General features: G+C 45.1%; 1 protein-coding gene and 1 long non-coding RNA gene across 5 annotated transcripts in view; one reads left to right on the plus strand and one right to left on the minus strand.

Moving 5' to 3' along the window:
- The window catches only part of LOC121292743 (tumor necrosis factor alpha-induced protein 2-like), a 55,335-nt gene extending 40,326 nt beyond the window's left edge, over positions 1–15,009 (minus strand). Inside the window, exons 1-3 of one of the 4 annotated variants that reach the window (XM_041215091.1) lie at positions 14,895–15,009; positions 12,481–12,597; positions 11,183–11,416 (exon numbers count right to left, since the gene is read on the minus strand). In XM_041215091.1, the coding sequence (XP_041071025.1) occupies positions 11,183–11,416; positions 12,481–12,505 (259 nt within the window). In that variant the 5' untranslated portion in view covers positions 12,506–12,597; positions 14,895–15,009. Of the gene's footprint in view, positions 1–11,182; positions 11,417–12,467; positions 12,598–12,828; positions 12,937–14,545; positions 14,726–14,894 lie in introns of those variants that run through there. The other 3 variants (XM_041215093.1, XM_041215090.1, XM_041215092.1) reach the window with 3 other exon arrangements.
- On the plus strand, positions 14,612–18,046 carry LOC121292744. The gene is made up of 3 exons (XR_005946321.1): positions 14,612–14,679; positions 15,031–15,205; positions 17,359–18,046. It is a non-coding gene; the product is annotated as an uncharacterized LOC121292744 (long non-coding RNA).
- Positions 18,047–18,301: the final 255 nt, after the last annotated feature.

The following is an 18,301-nucleotide window of genomic DNA, read 5'->3' on the forward strand; positions in this document are numbered from 1 at the left end:
TCATGAAAAACCAACTTGCAATCGTCCGGTCTGCCTGTCAATGGCGGGCCGTGTTTGTCGCTGTCCAACATTGGGAACTTAACTTTAATGCATTTGCACCTCATTATTATGCTCTCACGTTGGAATCAATAACCCACGTCAAACTTACCTCCCACATTGGCGTGACTTCAGAGTGGTGTGATTCACAACCGTCTTTAAAAGGTGTGTACCTGGTGAACTGAACTTCAAAGGAAACTCAGAGGTGAGTACACATAATCTTGTTCAGCGCTCATGAGGATCGCCTGTAGGACAACAAGGAAGAGGCATTCGGAGGGGGGGTGGGGAAGCACAGGCAAGTCGCTTTCTCCTGGCTGGCTTTCAGTGTGGTGCTGGGACAAGGGCTCCAGAGCGGATGGGGTGGCAAGGCAGCGTAGACTGAAGGAAGTACAGGCTGGGTGTTTGGTGGGGTAGGTTGTGGGGGGCGGGGAAGGAGTGGGGGTGTGGTTGGAGGGTGACGGAAGCAGCCTTGCACTTGGAAAAGCTTGTCAAAAGTGAGCATCGTTCCGCAGCTGGGATGGTTCAGCAGCATCTCCATTGACATGCTTGGAGTTGGGCCTCTGAAACATATCTGCTTACTCAAGCAATGCAAAAGCATGAATGTGCCCCCAAATGCTCCAGAACTTTTCACCTCTTGGGCGCAGACTGCCAATTAATATGCATTTTGGGGGCAGTAGAGCAATTGGATGACTCGGCAAGTTGTAGGATCCCCTTGTGAAAGCTGGCCAATACTGGTGAAGGTGCTCAGAGCCCCTTGCAATGTCTTTATTCAGGTTTGAGCCAGTATCCATTATGGTTCAAGCTAACAGTGCAGATTTGCAGTGCAGGTTAGGAAAATGCCTGCCCCTGAGCTGAGAGCACAGCATGCAGCCGAGTGGCTGAAGCTGCTGCCAATCAGTCAAGTGGAGTGGGACGGAGAAGGGTGGAGTTTCAGACAACCATGCAGCATTCTACACATCCGCCATCCAAGTGGTGACCAGCACTGTCCAGCATGCATGAAGGGCCTTGAGATGCAGCCAGTGCCAAAGACTTAAACAAGAGAGGTCCTTGGGAGACATATGCTAACCCACACATCTCTCTCTTTGATCTTGGAGGAGGGAAACATCAGGATCATGAGCCTGGTGATCTAATGGTGTGCCTCATGGCTTACAGGGAGCAAAACAGAAGGAGAGTGTGATAGAGGCACCTGGCTTACCAAAGGGAAGAGCACCATCCTCAAGATGGTGTATGCAGCTGAAGATCCACAGCGCACCGTCGCTCATAGGTGCCTCATTAGGCCCAGGGTCTATACACGGTGCTTGTCATTCCTGCAGATGACCGAGTATCAGTGTCACCGAAGACTGTGCATGTCTAGGAACTGGAAAATCACATATGCGACCTGCTGCAGGATTTGGCGCCACAGGGACCTGGAGGGTATCGACTGTCAGTTGCTGTGAAAGTGACCGTGGCGCTCAATTTTTACGCCGGTGGCTCCTTCCAGAGTTCCACAGGTGACCTGTGTGGCATCTCACAAGCTTCCACAGGAGGTCATGGACGCCATCTTGGTGAAGGCATAGAACCTTGTGCATTTCAATCGGAATCGGGAAAGCCAAGAAGTAAGTGCGCTGGGATTTGCACAGATCTCTGGTTTCCACATGTAGAGGGTGCCATCAATTGCACTCATGTGGTGCTTAGATCTCCATGTCAACAAGCAGTCCAGTACATGAACCACAAGGGCTTCCACTCACTGAATGTTCAGCTGGATTACAACCACCATAAACACATCCTACAGATCTGCACACAATTCCTAGGGAGCGTCCACGACTCCGACATCGTCAGCAGGTCTCAGATCCCTGACATCTTCCAGGGTCCAAAGATGATGCAGGACTGGCTCCTCAGGGCCAAGGGCTACCCCCAGAGGATGACCTCAGATGGCAGCAGAGAGACAGTATTATGAGGCTTATACTGCAATCGGCACTTTGGTGGAGCAAACAATTGGCATCTTGAAAATGAGGCTCCAGTGCCTCGACAGGTCTGGTGGAGCACTGCAATACAGTCCCCAGAGGGTGTCACACATCATCGTAGCTTCCTGCATACTACACAACATGTTGCTGCAACGGGGAAATTACCTGGCTAAGGAGGATATGGAAGAGCTGCAAATCTCCTAAGATGAGGAGGACGCCGAAGGGGTTAAGGGTGATAAGTTCTGCATTAGAGTGTTTCAGTTGGAGTTTGGTGAGAGAGGGACGTTTATGGGTTAATATCTACCTAAGGTCTAATCTTTCTTTAACTTAGCAACTAACTAAAAGTTGCTCTTTGTGTTGGGAGAAGGTGAGTTTTAGTCCAACTTTAAAAGAGGGGTTACACAGGCTCTGCTTGCAGCTGCAGCTAGTTAATTAGTTAACTGGCTTAAACAGGTTTTGAGAAACTAGATTCAGACAGCGTAAAATCAAACCATCTACAGTGCTGCTTTTGTCCGCACTGGAGTGCTGCTTTGGGATGCGTCAGAGTGCTTCAGTTGGGGTTTGGTGAGACATGGAGTGGGTGAATAGGAAAGGAGGGATCCTTTCATTTTTTACCTTTCTTCAGTAAGAAGAGCGGCGGCCTTGGTAAGTAGGAACTGGTGAGTAGTTCTTCAGTCCTTAATATTCTCTAAACTAGAGGAAGTAAAAGTAAAGAGAGTAATTTAAGGGTAAGTCATGGCAGGTCAGCTTGGCCAAGTGGAATGCTCCTCCTGTGCGATGTGGGAAGTCAGGGACATTTCCAGTGTCCAGGGTGACCATGTGTGCAGGAAGTGTCTCCAGCTGCAGCTACTCGAAATCTGTGTTTTGGAGCTGGAGCCATGGCTAGCGTCACTGTGGAGCATCCACAAGGATGAAATCTTTGATGATAGCACATACGGTGAGGTGGTCACATCGTATGTAAAGAATGCAAAGGCACAAAGGGAATGGGTGACCACCAGACAGAGTAAAAGCATTAGACAGGTAGTGCAGGAGTCCCCTGGGTCCATCTCCCTCTACAACAGATTTTTCGCTTTGGATACTGCTGGGGGAGATGGTTTCTCAGAGGAATGTAGCAAGAGCCAAGTCTGTGGCACCACGAGTGGCTCAGCTGCACAGAGGGGGAGAAAAAGAGTGGTAGAGCAATAGTGATAGGGTATTCTATCATGAGGGGAACAGATAGACATTTCTGTGGCTGCAGACGTGACACCAAGATGGTATGTTGCCTCTCTGGTGCCAGGGTCAAGGATGTCACTGAGCAGCTGCAGGACATTCTGAAGAGAGAGGGTGAACAGCCAAAGGTTGTGCTCCATATCAGTAGCAACGACCAAGGTAAAAAGAGGGATGAGGTCCTGAAAGCAGAATAAAGGGAGCTAGGAAATAAATTAAAAAGCAGGACATCAAAGGGAGTAATCTCAGGGTTACTCCCAGTGCCACATGCGAGTGAGATCAGGAATGGGTGAATAGACTAAATAAATGCATGGCTGGAAAGATGGTGGAGGAGAGAGGAATTTAGATTCCTGAGGCATTGGGGCCAATTCTGGAGAAGATATACAAGCTGGACGGGTTGCACACCAACATGTACGGGACCAATGTCTTTGCGTGGGTAATTGCTGGTATTGTGGGGGTGGGGTTAAACTATAGTGGCAGGGGATGGGAATCTGAGCAAGGAAACGCAAGAGAAGGAAACAAAGATAAGAGTGAAAGACAGAAAAATAGAAAGCAAAAATGGAAGGCAGAGGGAACAAGGGCTGGCAGAAAATAGGGCCACAGTACGTAAAAAGATTTGTAAAATTGTTAAAAAGACAAGTCTAAAGGCACTGTATCTGAATGAAAAGCATGTGGAACGAGGTGGATGAATTAACAGTGCAAATAGATATAAATGGGTGTAATTTGATTGCGATTACGGAGACATGGCATCAGGGTGACCAAGGCTGGGAATTGAATATCCAAGGGCACTCGATATTTATGAAGGACAGGCAAATAGGAAAAGGAGGTGGTGTAGTGTTGTTAGTTAAGGATGAAATCAATGTGATATTGGGAGAGGCTTTTAGCTCAGAAAAATCTAGATGTAGAACCAGTCTGGGTGGAGCTAAGAAGCAACAAGGGGCAGAAAACATTAGAGGGAGTTATCTATAGGCCTCCAAACAGTAGTGACAAGGTAGGGGATGGCATTAAACAGGAAATTAAAGATGCATGTAGTAAGGGTGCTACAGTGATTATGGGCTAAATTCTCCGGTTGGCGAGCAAGGGCAGGGCCCACTCGCTAACGCATAAAATGACGCACGATGACATCGGGCGGGTGTCCAGCCGTCACTGCACATCATTTAGATTTCCAGATCGGGGGGTGTGTAGCCGAGTTGGTTGCGCGCCAGCCGACCTGTCAAAGGCCTATTAAGGCCTGTTAAAAGCTAATTAAAGCAATTCAATGAGCTGCCTGTCCAACCTTAAAAGTTTTAAAAGTTATTAAATGCTTTATTTCAGGTTTAAAATGTTAAAATGATCTCCCTGAGGGACAGAGGTGCCTCAGGGAGATTCCTGCACTCTTCTGAGGCCCCGACTCAAGGGACACCCCCCCACCCCCATGCCTGCACAGGGAGTGCTCAGCGTTTCCGGGTGAGTGTCACACTGGGCAGGCCTTAATTGGCCCGCCCACGTAAAATGGCAGCGGGGCCCCAATTGGGGGCACCGATCGGGTTCACGCCTGCCCCCACCCGCCCCTTGATAACCCCGTGACGGGGGGACAATTTTTCCCCATGTGTGACTTTAATCTACATATAGACGGGGCAAACCAAATTAGCAATAATAATATTGTGGCAGATGAATTCCTGGAGTGTATATGAAATGGTTTTTTAGACCAGTACGTCAAGGAACTGACTGGGGATCAGGTTGTCCTAGGTTTGGTGTTGTGCAATGAGAAGAGGTTAATTAATAATCTTGTTGTGTGGAATCCTTTAGGGAACAGTAAACAAAGAAAGGCATGTGGCGTGAGTTGGCCAAGATAAATTGGGGAACTTCATTAAAAGGCATGACAGTGGATAGGCAAAGACTAATATTTAAGGAATGAATGTATGCATTGCAACACTTATACATTCCTTTCTGGTGCAAAAAAACACAACAGGAAAAGCAACAAAACCATGGCTAACAAAAGAAATTAAGGATAGTATTAGATCCAAAGAGGAATCAAATAAAGTTGCTAGAAAAAGTAAAAGCCTGAGGATTGGGAGCAATTTAGAATTCAGCAAAGGAGGACCAAGAGATTGACTAAGGGGGTAAAAATAGAGTATAAGAGTAAACTTACAAGGAACATAAAGCACACTGTAAAAGCTTCTATAAGTATGTAAAAAGAAAAGATAAATGAAGACAAATATAGATTTCTTACAGTCCAAAATGGGAGAACTTATAAAAGAGAACAAGGAAATGTCAGGACAATTAAATAATTACTTTAGTTCTGTCTTCACAGAGGAAGTCACAATAACTTCCCAGAAATGCTAGGGAACCAAGGGTCTAGTGAGAAGGAGAAATTGTATTACTAAATTAGTATTACTAAAACAATAGTGCTGGAAAAATTAATGGGACTGAATGCTGATAAATCCCCAGGGCCCGATAATCTACATCCCAGGGTGCTAAAGGAGGTGGCCATGGAAATAATGGATGTGTTGGTCATCATCTTTCAAAATTCTGTAGATTCTGGAACATTACCAGCAGATTGGAAGGTGGCAAATGTAACCTCACTATTTAAAAAAGGAGGGAGGGAGGAAACAGTGAATTACAGACCAGTTAGCCTAACATCAGTAGGAGGGAAAATGCTAGAGTCTATTATAAAGGATGTGATAACAGGACACTTAGAAAATATTAACAGGATTAGACAAAGTCAACATGGATTTATGAAAGGTAAATCATGTTTGACAAACATACTGGAGTTTTTGAGGATGTAACTAGCAGAATAGATAAGGGAGACCAGAAGATGTAGTGTATTTGGATTTTCAGAAAGCTTTTGATAAAGTCCTGCATAAGAGGTTAGTGTGTAAAATTAAAGCACATGGGATTGGGGATAATATATTGACATGGACTGAGAATTGGTTAACAGACAGGAAACAGAGAATAGGAATAAACGAGTCTTTTTCGGAGTGGCAGGCGGTGACTAGTGGGGTAACACAGGGATCAGTACTTGAGCCCCAGCTATTCACAATATCTATCAATGACTTGGATGAGGGAACCAAATGTAATATTTTCAAGTTTGCTGACGACACGAAACTTGGTGGGAACGTGAGCAGTGAGAAGGGTGTGAAGAGGCTTCAAGACTATTTAGACAAGATTGAGCGAGTGGACAAATACATGGTAGATGCAGTATAATGTGAATAAGTGTGAAGTTATCTATTTTGGTAGGAAAAACAGAATGGCAGCATGTTATTCAAATGGTGATAGATTGGGGAATGTTGATGTACAAAGATACCTGAGCGTCCTTGTACACTAATCACTGAAAGCAAGCATGCAGGTGCAGCAAGCAGTTAAGAAGGCAAATGGTATGTTAGCCTTCATTGCGAGAGGACTTGATAACAGGGGCAACAGGAGCAAGAATGTCTTACTGCAGCTATACAGGACCTTGGTGAGAACACACCTGGATACTGTGTGCAGTTTTGCTCTCCTTACTTAAGATAGGATATGCTTGCCATAGATGGAGTGTGCTAAGGTTCACCAGACTGATTCCTGGGCTGGCAGGATTGTCATATGAGGAGCGATTGTGTTGACTAGGCCCATATTCACTGGAGTTTAGAAGAATGAGTGGGGTTCTCAATGAAATGTATAAAATTCTGACAGGGCTGGACAGACTGGATGCAGGGATGATGTTTCCTCTGGCTGGGGGGGTCTAGAACAAGGGATCACAGTCTCAGGATATGGGGCAGCCCATTTAGGACTGAAATGAGGAGGAACTTCTTCACTCAGAGGGTGGTGAGCCTGTGGTATTCTCTACCAAGAAGGCTGTGGAGGCCAAGTCACTGAACATATTGAAGAACAAAATAAATAGAGTTCTAGACTCTAAAGGCTTGAAGGGGTATGGGGAGAGAGTGGGAGTATGACATTCAGATAGAGGATCAGCCATGATCATATCGAATGGTGGAGCAGGCTTGAAGAGTCCAAATGACTAATCCTGCTCTATTTTCTATGTTTCCTATGTTTTCGAAGATGAAGATGCTGGCGATGAGGCCATTGCACTGGCCAGACGAGACAGGTGTGCTCGTGAGACCCTAATGAGCTGCAAGATTCATGGAGAATGATGATGAGATGCAGTGAAGACAGTCCTGACATCCTCACCCTGCGCCTGTGAACATTTGACTCCTGTGTGGCTGATGGCAGCGCACATACCCTCAGTGCTCAGGCTCGTGTCATGGAGATGCGGGGGAGGCCCTAATAGTTGCAGGATTCCAAAAGAATGATGATGACATGCAATGACGACACTCCATAGATTTTCACATAGCCTCTGTGAATGTCTGACTCCTGTCTGGCTGAGGGCAACTCACTTGCGCTCGGTGACCAGGGTCATATCATGGAGATGCAACCATGAAACTTTAAATGCACCTGATCCTTTGTCAGCCTTCATCACCTGAGCCCATCAGGAGCATCGTGTCACCGGTCACAGATGCTGAAGAGATGGGAGCCAGTCCCATCTTAAAGGTGCTGAGAGCACACAGAGAGAATGATGGAACTCTGTGATGCCTGCCCACTACGTTCTGACAGCAATGACAAGCACCATCGAGGTGCAGGCATCAGTAATGTGTCCAGTGAGTGTGAGGCCAGACCATCACTTTGCTCTGAAGGTTACACACTGCACAGGGAAGAGGCCGTGGACAGAAGCATCTGCCTTTTTCTTGTGCAGGAACCAAGGTTTCACATCTGAATTATAGGAATACTGCTCATCATAACAGGAGCCATAGACAAGGGGACCTTTTTGGGAGTTTATTTACAATAATGATCATTATGTACAAGTGATTAACACCCATGCTCACCCAGTGCAACTATATCTTCTTAATCTTCCTAACACTGCCAATACGTCTTAGTGCTCCCCTGACATCTGCAGTGGAGGTGGAGGTAGCCTGCTGACTGCTATACCATGTCTGTGATGACCTTGGTGGGGGCCTCTGGAGTACCAAGGCTTTGAGGGCCCTGGCCTACTTTGGGTGTCCTGCTGTGCCTCAGGTGCACCCTCCCTGCCCTGTGGAGCTGGAGATGATGGGGTCACAGGAAAAGGAGATTTGGGTCGGCCAGACATTCCAGAAGTCACCTGGGTGGATGGCCCTGGGGTGTTGAGCTGCTGGGCTCCCTGTGGGTGCCCGGCAGCCCCTGGCTGACTCCTTGAGAAGGGAAAGCTGGAGTGAGATCGACCTGCCATGCACCTCTCTCACTTTGGCACTCCTGTAGGCCAACTATGGCGTCAGTAATGGAGCTCAGCACGCTTCAACAGTGCAGGACCAATGTCCTGGACCGAGGACTCCACGGCGGCCGCCATCCTTCCAGTGTTGACCCTGGTGCATCAGCATTACAGTGCGAACACCTTGGACTTAAGGCAGATGGAACTTCTCTATCATCCCATGCAATCTGAGGAGTGCACCAGATGCCCTTCGTGATGTTCCCCTGATTGTCTTTGTAGCTTCACCAACTGATTGAGGGCCAAGAGTGACTCCAAACTTGGACTCAGAAGATTCCTTGCCTCCAGCAGTCCTCCGAGTGCTGGCAGCCTCTAATGTCCCAGCCTCCGCCAGCTGTGGAACAGAATGTGTGTTGTGCTTGCCAGATTGTGATCCCAAGGCTGCTCGACATCTAGATCCCACTGAGGTGTGTATCTCTGCGTTGGTGGAGGGTGTGGGTGAGCGCTGTGACAGGCCTTCTATGGTGCTGCCCTCAGGGTCCTCAATCTGAAGCCCCCTCAGTGCTAAGGTTGGTGTCAAGATTGCCTGAGGGCAACGTAGCAGATGTGCCTAGGAGAGAAAGTGGAGATTATTAGTACTTGGCAGCCACATTACCCACAGAACAGTGGACTCCAAGTAGTGTTGTCAGAGGGATGATTTGGTGCAAGGTCCTCATGTAGATGCTTGCTGCTGACTTCACCATCACCACAGGAATGGTCTACATCCTCTCCAACCAGCTCCAATGTGTGACTCTCCAATGGAGTGAGGGCCTTGATGTCTGGCACTCCACACCTAGTCTGGGACCTCTCCTGTTGATTGTGCGTGATCTTGTCCTGCATAAAAACAAATGGAGGCAGTGTGAGCAAGGTGCATGCCAGGCCAAAGTAGAAGGATGCCAGGTGTGTGTGTTTGCTGAATGGGGCCATGGACAGGATGAGGAGGTGAACTTCAGAGGAGATGAGGCCAGATGGAGATGTGAGGGTGTGTGCGAGAGGATGAGTGGTGATGTCCCTTGAGCTGACAGTGAGTGAGATGCTAGTGAATGTGTGATGGGCTTGTGAGTGGGTGAGTTGAGAGTGTTGAGGTGGTTGACTTACTCTGGTGGCACAGATGAGATCACTCATCTTTTTTTTGCACTGTCTGACCACCGTGGCCACTGCCTCCCAAGCTGCAGTGGTGAGACGGATGGAACTCCTGCGGCCAGACCAGGGGTAGAGGACATTGCAGTGGGCCTCCATGGTGTCCAAAAGGCATTCCAGGGATGCATCACTAAATTGGGGGGATGAACTCCTCTTGGCTTTTGGGGCCATGTCTTCACCGGAGCAGTCCTGACCTGTGAGCATTAAGAACTATGCGTGTGGCTGAAGTTTAAATATGGCGCCTGGAGTGAGGAAACAACAAGATAATGGCGTGGTGGGAAAATCGGAGGCCACCCGCCAGCAAGACGGCATGTTTCCTGTGACTGCATAATTTATGAGGCGGGGAAGGGAAAATATGATGTCAAAACCTGCCTTTGCGGCTGGCAGGCAAAACATTGTATTTCATGCCCAATACCGCACTTAGTGCAATTCTGGGATGATTCTGCCCTTTTTTTTTTAAAAAAACACTCTCACTCATAAAAATCCACTTAACACATTTACATTCCTTCAACTACATTATACCTTATAACAACGAACATTTCATTCAATTGCATCATCCCTTATAAAAACAAGCATTGGAATTCATAGTCCCATTTCAGAGTCCATAACTACTTGGAACTGTCACCAAACTGTGAAGTGGCAGGCACCATCCTGTGATAATGGGCAGTCATGCAGCACTAATGTTAGCGGTCACCTTAAGGTTTAGTCAATAAACAGAGTGAAAGAGCAAGCAATCATTTTTTATCATTCCAGGCAGTTTTTTCAAAGAGTTAAAGGGCAAGTTTTAAATGTCTTGACAGCTTGAAAACTCCCTTTGACAGTTCCGCTTGACGCCTTTGACAGGAGTTTTTGACAGCTCCTCTTGACAGTTTATCTTGAGACAGCTGCTTTTGGCAGTTCCAATGAGTTTCACTGTCCCAATGATTTTATGCACTTTTTACCTATATACATGCCTAATTTTAGCAATCTCAAAGGGCAATTAACCTCTCCCTAAGGGCAGCTTACCTTCCCCAAAGGTGTCCCAGTATCATATCTAAAGGGATACCTTCCCTCTCTGAAAGGGGACCCTGGCTTTCCAAACAAATTCACAAAGTTCAGACCTGCACCTACCAGGTCTAAGCTCCACACGTCAGGTTTCAGATACGTTTCACACCAAAATCACATAAGCGGAGGCAACTGCTGATTTCAATGGGCAGCTGCCTCTGCAAAATGCTCATGCACAAATCTTGATTTGGACCCCTCCCTGCCCCTGTGAAAATGGTAGGTGCTGTGTTTGGAGGTGGGATTCAGGCCTCTTCCACCATGATGGAGGGGTTGTCTGTTGTGGTGAAATTCCAGGCCTTAATGTCTACAGTACTGTCTATTATAAACCAATGAGATAGTCAGACATCCAAATATAGACAGATGCCTCATTGATAATTTTTCTAAATGTAGAAAGTGTATAATTCCAACAAGATTTAGGAAAAATCCAAATATTTCACATAAATTCCAGCCTTTCTTAAATTTTTAAAGATGGTGCCCTATCTTTGATACCCTGAACATTCACAAATTTACAGCTTTGAGACTTGCAAAGGTATTTTCAACAGTAAGCCTCTCTTTACATTAGTTAAGAAAAACCTACCTGTTAGCAGTTTTACTGAATGCCAGAGCTTGCCATTGATTTCTATAATTTCCACAGCGTCGTCTGTTGAACCCAATGCCTGTTCTGTGTTTGAAGCCACATTGTGGGATAATGCTGAAAACAATGATGTTAGTTTCTGATATTTCTTTTCAGCATTTGGTTTTGGACTTTTTCTCGAAGGCTTCGCTTCCTGTGATGACAGATTCATTTTGGCGTCAAGCTTGCTGCCTCCTCCTATAACATGTGCAAACTTTATCAGGTATAAATTGAAACTACTGGTTGTCTTTGTAACACATGAAGTGTCAAAGCACACAAAAAAATCAAGTTATAATTGATAATCAAATGGAGAGTGGGGAGGAGGAAAGGGTTAATTATTTAGTGGCTTCCAAACTTTGTTTGAGCCAGGGCCATCATGAGTAACCCAAATCTGAGCTAAATACCACTGTATATTTATTCTCATTCATCTTTCCTTTTTTTTATTATCTGCATGTGTGTCGATGCATCATAGGAGTTACCCTAGCCTAGCAACCATCACAGACAGAGAGAGAGAGAGAGAGAAAGAGAATTATAGACAAACCAGCAAAAATCAGTTTGTTCAAAAATTCAACCTTGGAGACAAGATTTGAAGTTGTGTCAATCAAATATTCCAAACAATCAAATATTATCAATACTGAAACAAGGACAGAGTCTTACATTATCTGTTGCAAAAAAACTAAATTTATGTGCTATGGATACGCTTGTACTGAATTTTACTCAGAATTAAGCAAGGAATTACTATATAAGGCAATTCCAGTTGCAGTTAGATAAGAATAATGTATATAATAGCCATTTTTCCTTTGTTTTACAAACACAAGAAGGATTGCATGTCTACATTCGAGTGCTCTATCTGTTAACAATACTCCACTTGTAAATTGCTTCTCTTACTGAAAGAATAAGTAAAGTTCACAATGTCAAAGTGTCTTTACAGTGCAGAAGGAGGCCATTCAGCCCATCAAGTCTGCACTGGCTCTCTGAAAGAGCGTTCCACCCAGTCCTACTCCCCTGCCTTATCCCCATAATTTTGCATACTCTGTCTTTTCAGGTAGCAATCCAATTCCCTTTTGAATTCCCAGGAGCCTGTTATAGAACAGATTATGGAAGATATCGAACCTCCGAACATTGACTAATTTTGTTACTAATCAAGTGAACAACAAGAAGGTTGTTAATAATAACAACATTTAGGTGTTAAAATGCCTCTTCGTTTGCAAAATGAGCATTAAAAGTTAGAGAAGAAAATAGTTTTTACCTCAAAAACTTACCGAAGACCCTTTTAAATTTCTTCATGATTCTAATCAGTGACAGCCAAATGGTTCTGAAATTGGTTCAGCTTCAGTTTTGAAAACTACAATTCTCAGGATTTGTACTTTACTGTAAGCCTAAATAACGAAAACATAGAAAAAATATTTTTCTGGGATAAATTCGAACATTATTATTTATAACAGCAGTTACGCAAAGCTCCTTCAACATGGTCAAACATCCCAAGAGTCTTCACAAGAGTATAATCAGATGAAAGAATAGATATCAAGTCAAACAGGGAGACATTAGGATAATAGTTGGATGGCACCAAGAGTTTTTAAGAACTGAGTTTCGTTTTGTCCTTCACTCACCTCAAATATGACTGCGGGAGAGTGTGGAGTAGGTGAGAAAGTGAGTGCTGGGGTCAGAACATGTTGCAGGTTGTTATATGTCTCCTGAGCCTCATTAACACCCAACCCCTGACCCACGTTTATTCTCCTGGGCTCACTCGCAAACACTCTGTCACTCTCACCGACTCCTAGTCTCTCTCACTCTGTTCTTATTCACTCAAACTCTCACTCAGTCACCCTCATATTCACTCATTCTTACCGACTAACGCCACGTTACACTTACCATTTACTCGCCTATACACATACTCTCTTAAGACCTGATTTTAAACCACTCCAAACCCACCCATTTGTACAATCTTTCACCCCTTTTTTCCAGTCTTTTATGGAAGCACACACAATCACACTTTCACTTACACACGCCCTCTTATTTATTCTCTCACACTCATTCGCTATCTCACATTTTCAGTAACTGATTCCTTTTAACAGTCCCATTCACTTACTCTCACGCTCACTCAGTTTTACATTCATTCTCGCGGTCATTCACTCACTATCATATTCACTCATTTATACTCAAACTCAGTCATTCACTCACACCCTCACTCAGTCATCCTTCAGCCCAGAGGAGACGGACAGAACTCGCCGAAGTTATTTCATTCTCTCCTCCGCACCCCCCCCCCCCCACCCCCTCCCACTGTCATATATGAGACCCCAGAGACAGATCTCTATACCCGCGGGAAGCTAAGCGTCAGCCTGTCCCCGGAATCAGCGCCGCAGGTTCGGCCAGGATCCATAGATAAGAGGCAGACACCCATTAACTTCACAGGATCAGAGGAGAAGACCATTCGTACATAGAATAATTATTTATTTTGAATGTAATAATCTTTTTTCCTTTACTGTTAACACGATTTTACAACATAGCCGCCAGAATCTTTCTGCCATATATCTTAATTCAGCCATGCATACTGATCAATTATGGAAATATAGAGATAAAAACAAAAAAACTGCGGATGCTGGAAATCCAAAACAAAAACAGAATTACCTGGAAAAACTCAGCAGGTCTGGCAGCATCGGCGGAGAAGAAAAGAGTTGACGTTTCGAGTCCTCATGACCCTTCGACAGAACTAGAATATTTCCAAGTTCTGTCGAAGGGTCATGAGGACTCGAAACGTCAACTCTTTTCTTCTCCGCCGATGCTGCCAGACCTGCTGAGTTTTTACAGGTAATTCTGTTTTTGTTATGGAAATATAGAGTTTAACTTTCCTTATTGTCCCTGCTTGTCCATTTGTAAGGAGTCAGAAGACATCGTCTGGAAACAAGGGCAAAAGCAAACTACTGCCACTGCTAGAAACCTTCAGAAGTTCTGATAAAAGATCTTTGACCTGAAACGTTAACTCTGTTTCTCTCTCCACTGACGCTGCCGGTCCTGCTGAGCATTTCCAGCATTTTCTGTTTTAGGTTGGGGAGTTTTTTTTGTTGAAACCCAATGATTGTCTATTTTTGAGGTCGGGTTTCCAATCTGCCGAATAAAAGCAGAAAATGCTGGGGAAACTCAACAGGTCTGGCAGCATCAGTGGCGAGAGAAGCAGAGTTAACTTTTCGAGTCAGTATGACTCCAACAGCTCTTATTTCCATTCAGCCTAATTCTTATCCCTCCTGCAGCCCCTGAGCGATTTCCCGACGCCGTTCCCCCTTCCCCCCCCCAACACTTCACCCTCCGTAAACCCCATATTGAACCAACCTGCTCTAATTCCGCAGTCTCCCCAAACGAATTCTTCATAAAAACAAATTCAGTCACCCCACTGTTAGAATTTCGCTGGATTTCGAAAGGGACAGAAATTGTTGAAGATTTGAGAAAGCTGCTAATGATCACAGGTCGGTGCAGCTCTAATCTCCTCGCAGTCTGGTGATGTTCTATATTTATGCTGACTTCTGACAGACTCAAAGGGTGGTGTGCATATTGGGAAATTACGCTGGGACTCTAGAGCCGTGACTGGGGGGAGGGGGGGAGTGTGGGAAGTCCCCCCACGCGAAACAAATATAAATATAAAGAATATAAATCATTCAGCAACAACGAATTTACCAATTACCTCTTCACAGATGGAAAATCCGCGGCCTCTTTCCACTTAGCATCGAGGGCGAAGCAATATCAGATGTGAATTCATGCGCCAAAGCCAACGGATCATTTGATGTGCGTTTTAATGGTTTATTTTTTTCTTTATAAAGGATGGTAGATCCATGACAAGAGAAATCAGCCGGCTCAATGATAAGAGCCTGAGAGGAGACATGTCATCACAAGGCAACCCGGGAAAGCAACCAGATGCAAGCCAATAGTTTAAAGTGACAAGGTCACCAAAAAAGCCTGACCACTGAATAATCGCTCCGGTGTGAAAAGGTAGAGGTACACGGCCCTTGTGCCTTAAGGATAGAGAAAATTAAATCGGAATATACATTATTCCTTCACTTGCACTCAGAGAGTAAAAGAACACAAGCGCTTGGAATCCGAAAATCAGAGCATGACACAGCACAGGAGGCCATTCGTGCCTCTGCTAGCGATCCAATCAGTCCCATTTCCCCTTCCCCACCCTCCTGCAAATTATTCCCCTTCAAATATTCCTTCTATATATGTTTGGGAGTTATTGACGCGGATGTGTTTTTTTTTGGGGGGGGGGGGGGGGGGGGGGGTGGGGGTGGGTGGGGGCGGCGGAAATGCTTTCGCCGTCATTAATCCCTCCGAAACTGATCGCAACTTCAGAATGTCGGACATGTACAGATGAGCTTTATGGTCTGTCATTCGGGGCTAGCCCACAGGGTTGGAGTGTGGGAACCACCCCACAACCTCCCCACCGCCAAGCCCCGTCCCCCTGACAGCCAGCAATGAAACCAGCTGTTAGAAACCCCGTCTCAAGTTGCACCTTGTTCAGACGGGTGAGAACAAGGCAACCGGCCCTGAAAAAAAAAATCGGAATTGTCCAGTGCTGTTAACTAATTAGTGGAGTTTCTAAGCTATTTTAAAATATGATAACTGTTTAAATGTTTTCTTAGAATATTTTAGTTTCTGTCTTTTCCCCCAATCTTTAACTTGCTCCATGTAAAACATTTTAAAAGTGATTTTATTTTACCTCTGTGTGGGGGCTTTGGGGTGGGGTATTTATGAATTCCTTTAATGTGCTTGGACAGCTTGATTCATTTACTGGAATGCCCAGTAAAACATGCTGCAATCAGTTGAGGGAAATTCCCATCATTCTCAGATCTCTCTCGGGAAAGCTTATTGTCAGTGGAAAGTATTTTATTTTAATTAATTCATGGGGTGTAGGCTTCACTGGCTGGACCAGCATTTATTGCCCACCCCTATCTGCCCTTGAGAAGGTGGTGGTGAACTGCCCTCTTGAACCACTGCAGTAGGTTATTTTTGGTGGGTGTCACTGGTAAGGCCAGCATTTGTTGCCCATCCCTAACTGTCCTTGAACTGAGTAGCCATTTCCAAGGGCAGTTAAGAATTGATCACATTGTTGTGAGTCTGGAGTCACACATAGGCCAGATCAAGTAAGGACAGCAGATTCCTTTCCTTAATGGGTATTTGTGAACCAGATGGGCTTTTCCAACAACCAAGGATAATCACCAGATGGGCTTTTGCAACAACCAAGGATAATTTCCATGGTCACCATTACTGGGGCTAGCTTTATATTCAAGATTTGATTCCAGCTGTCATGGGAGGATTTGAACTCACATCTCCAGAACATTAGCCTGAGCCTCTGGATTGATAGCTGGTGGCATTGCCACTACGCCACCATCCCCCCAGTTAAACGGGACCTGCTTCCACCACCCTTTTGAGAAGTACATTCCAGATCATATCAACTCACTGGTGTCTTTTTTTTGTGGCAATTATCTTAAGTACATGGAATGCTGATGAAGAAAATCCAAATGTTGGATTTATCCTGCTTTTTGTGGACAGGGCATACCTGGACTATTCTCCACATGGTCGGATAGATGACAGTGTTGTAGCTGTACTGGTCTAGGGGTGTGGCTAGATCTGGAGCACAGTACTACTGCAGGATTTTGTCAGGGTCCATAGCCTTCGCTGTATCAGGTGCTCTCAGCAGTTTTTTGATATAATGTGGAGTGAATTGAGTTGGCTGAAAACTGGCATTATTGATGTTGGGGACCACAGGAGGAGGCGAAGATGGTTGCAAATGCTTCAGTCTTGTCTCTTGCACAGGCATGCTAGGCTCCCTCATCATTGAGGATGGAGGTATTTGTGAAGACGCCTCCTCAGGTTAGTTGTTTAATTATCCACCACTATTCATGACTGGATGTGGCAGGACAGCAGACCTTTGATCTGATCTATTAGTTGTGGGGTTGCTTAGTTTTGTCTATTGCATGCTGCTTCTGCTGTTCAGCATGCATGCAGTCCTGTGTTGTGCTTCACCAGCTTGGTACCTCATTTCTAGGTATAACCAGTGACATGTCCCTAAGACAAGAAAGAAATCATAAACTATGTAAATCAAAATTTATTCTTTTTTGCTTTTTCAAAAATGAACTTTGGTGAACCAGATGACGGCTGCCACAAGTCACCTGATATCTGGAATTGAAAGGAACCAGTAAGGCATTATATGGATTGCACTGGAGGCATGGCCTGAAATGTTGCCCATGGAATTTCACACCTGGGACACCTGAGACACATGGATGACTCTTTCAGAGGCTAATGGCTGGGACATTATATGCCACCAAATAAAAGCCAGATTCAGACACCAGATAAACATCCCTTTATGAACTCATTGTTGGAGGAAGGAGGTCACATAACTTGAGTAACCATTTTGAAATCTCTATATACAGCTGAGAACTCAGAAGCAGAGCAGTCTGCTAACTTATCTTCAACTTGCAAACATCCTACAGCAGGACTCCAGGCTAACGAAGCAGCTTGCAAGAAGCCCTCCTCAAAGCCAATTTATCTGAAAGGTACTGGTCACTGCCTGCCAAGCAGACCAAGTCTCTGAACATGGAACCCATCTTACTGCAGTGCAATCATAATTAAAAGAATTTTGCGCTTCTGCCTTCAGCCAGGAACCGCCAAGCTGGAATTTCTCCATGAAGGGACCCTCTCTGGATTTGGACTTCCTGGACTCTGGAAATCACATGACCTGATATCCATTTCTGTGGTTGTTTTTACTGTTAAGTTATAAATAGTTGTAAAATCCCTCTTTCCTATTCCCCTTACCCTATAATTGTGTGTGTATATGAAGTTGGGATAATCTCCCTCCAAGGTTTGAATGTGTGAATAAACTAAACCTTCAATTTAATTCTGAGAGTTTGCTGTGAGTCATTTAAAAAAATTGACAATATAAACAAGGAATTTTTGGAATAAGTGCCACAGCCTATTTTTAAAGCAAAAAACACCTCTGCTTAGGGACAGGTGGTGAGAGAATAAAGGAATTCAGTTTTGCCCCTCTCTCCCCTGTCCATACACTCGTGCTAATCCTGGAATATTCCTCTGCAC

Source organism: Carcharodon carcharias, chromosome 20 (genome assembly GCF_017639515.1).
Source record: "Carcharodon carcharias isolate sCarCar2 chromosome 20, sCarCar2.pri, whole genome shotgun sequence".
Taxonomy (NCBI): domain Eukaryota; kingdom Metazoa; phylum Chordata; class Chondrichthyes; order Lamniformes; family Lamnidae; genus Carcharodon; species Carcharodon carcharias.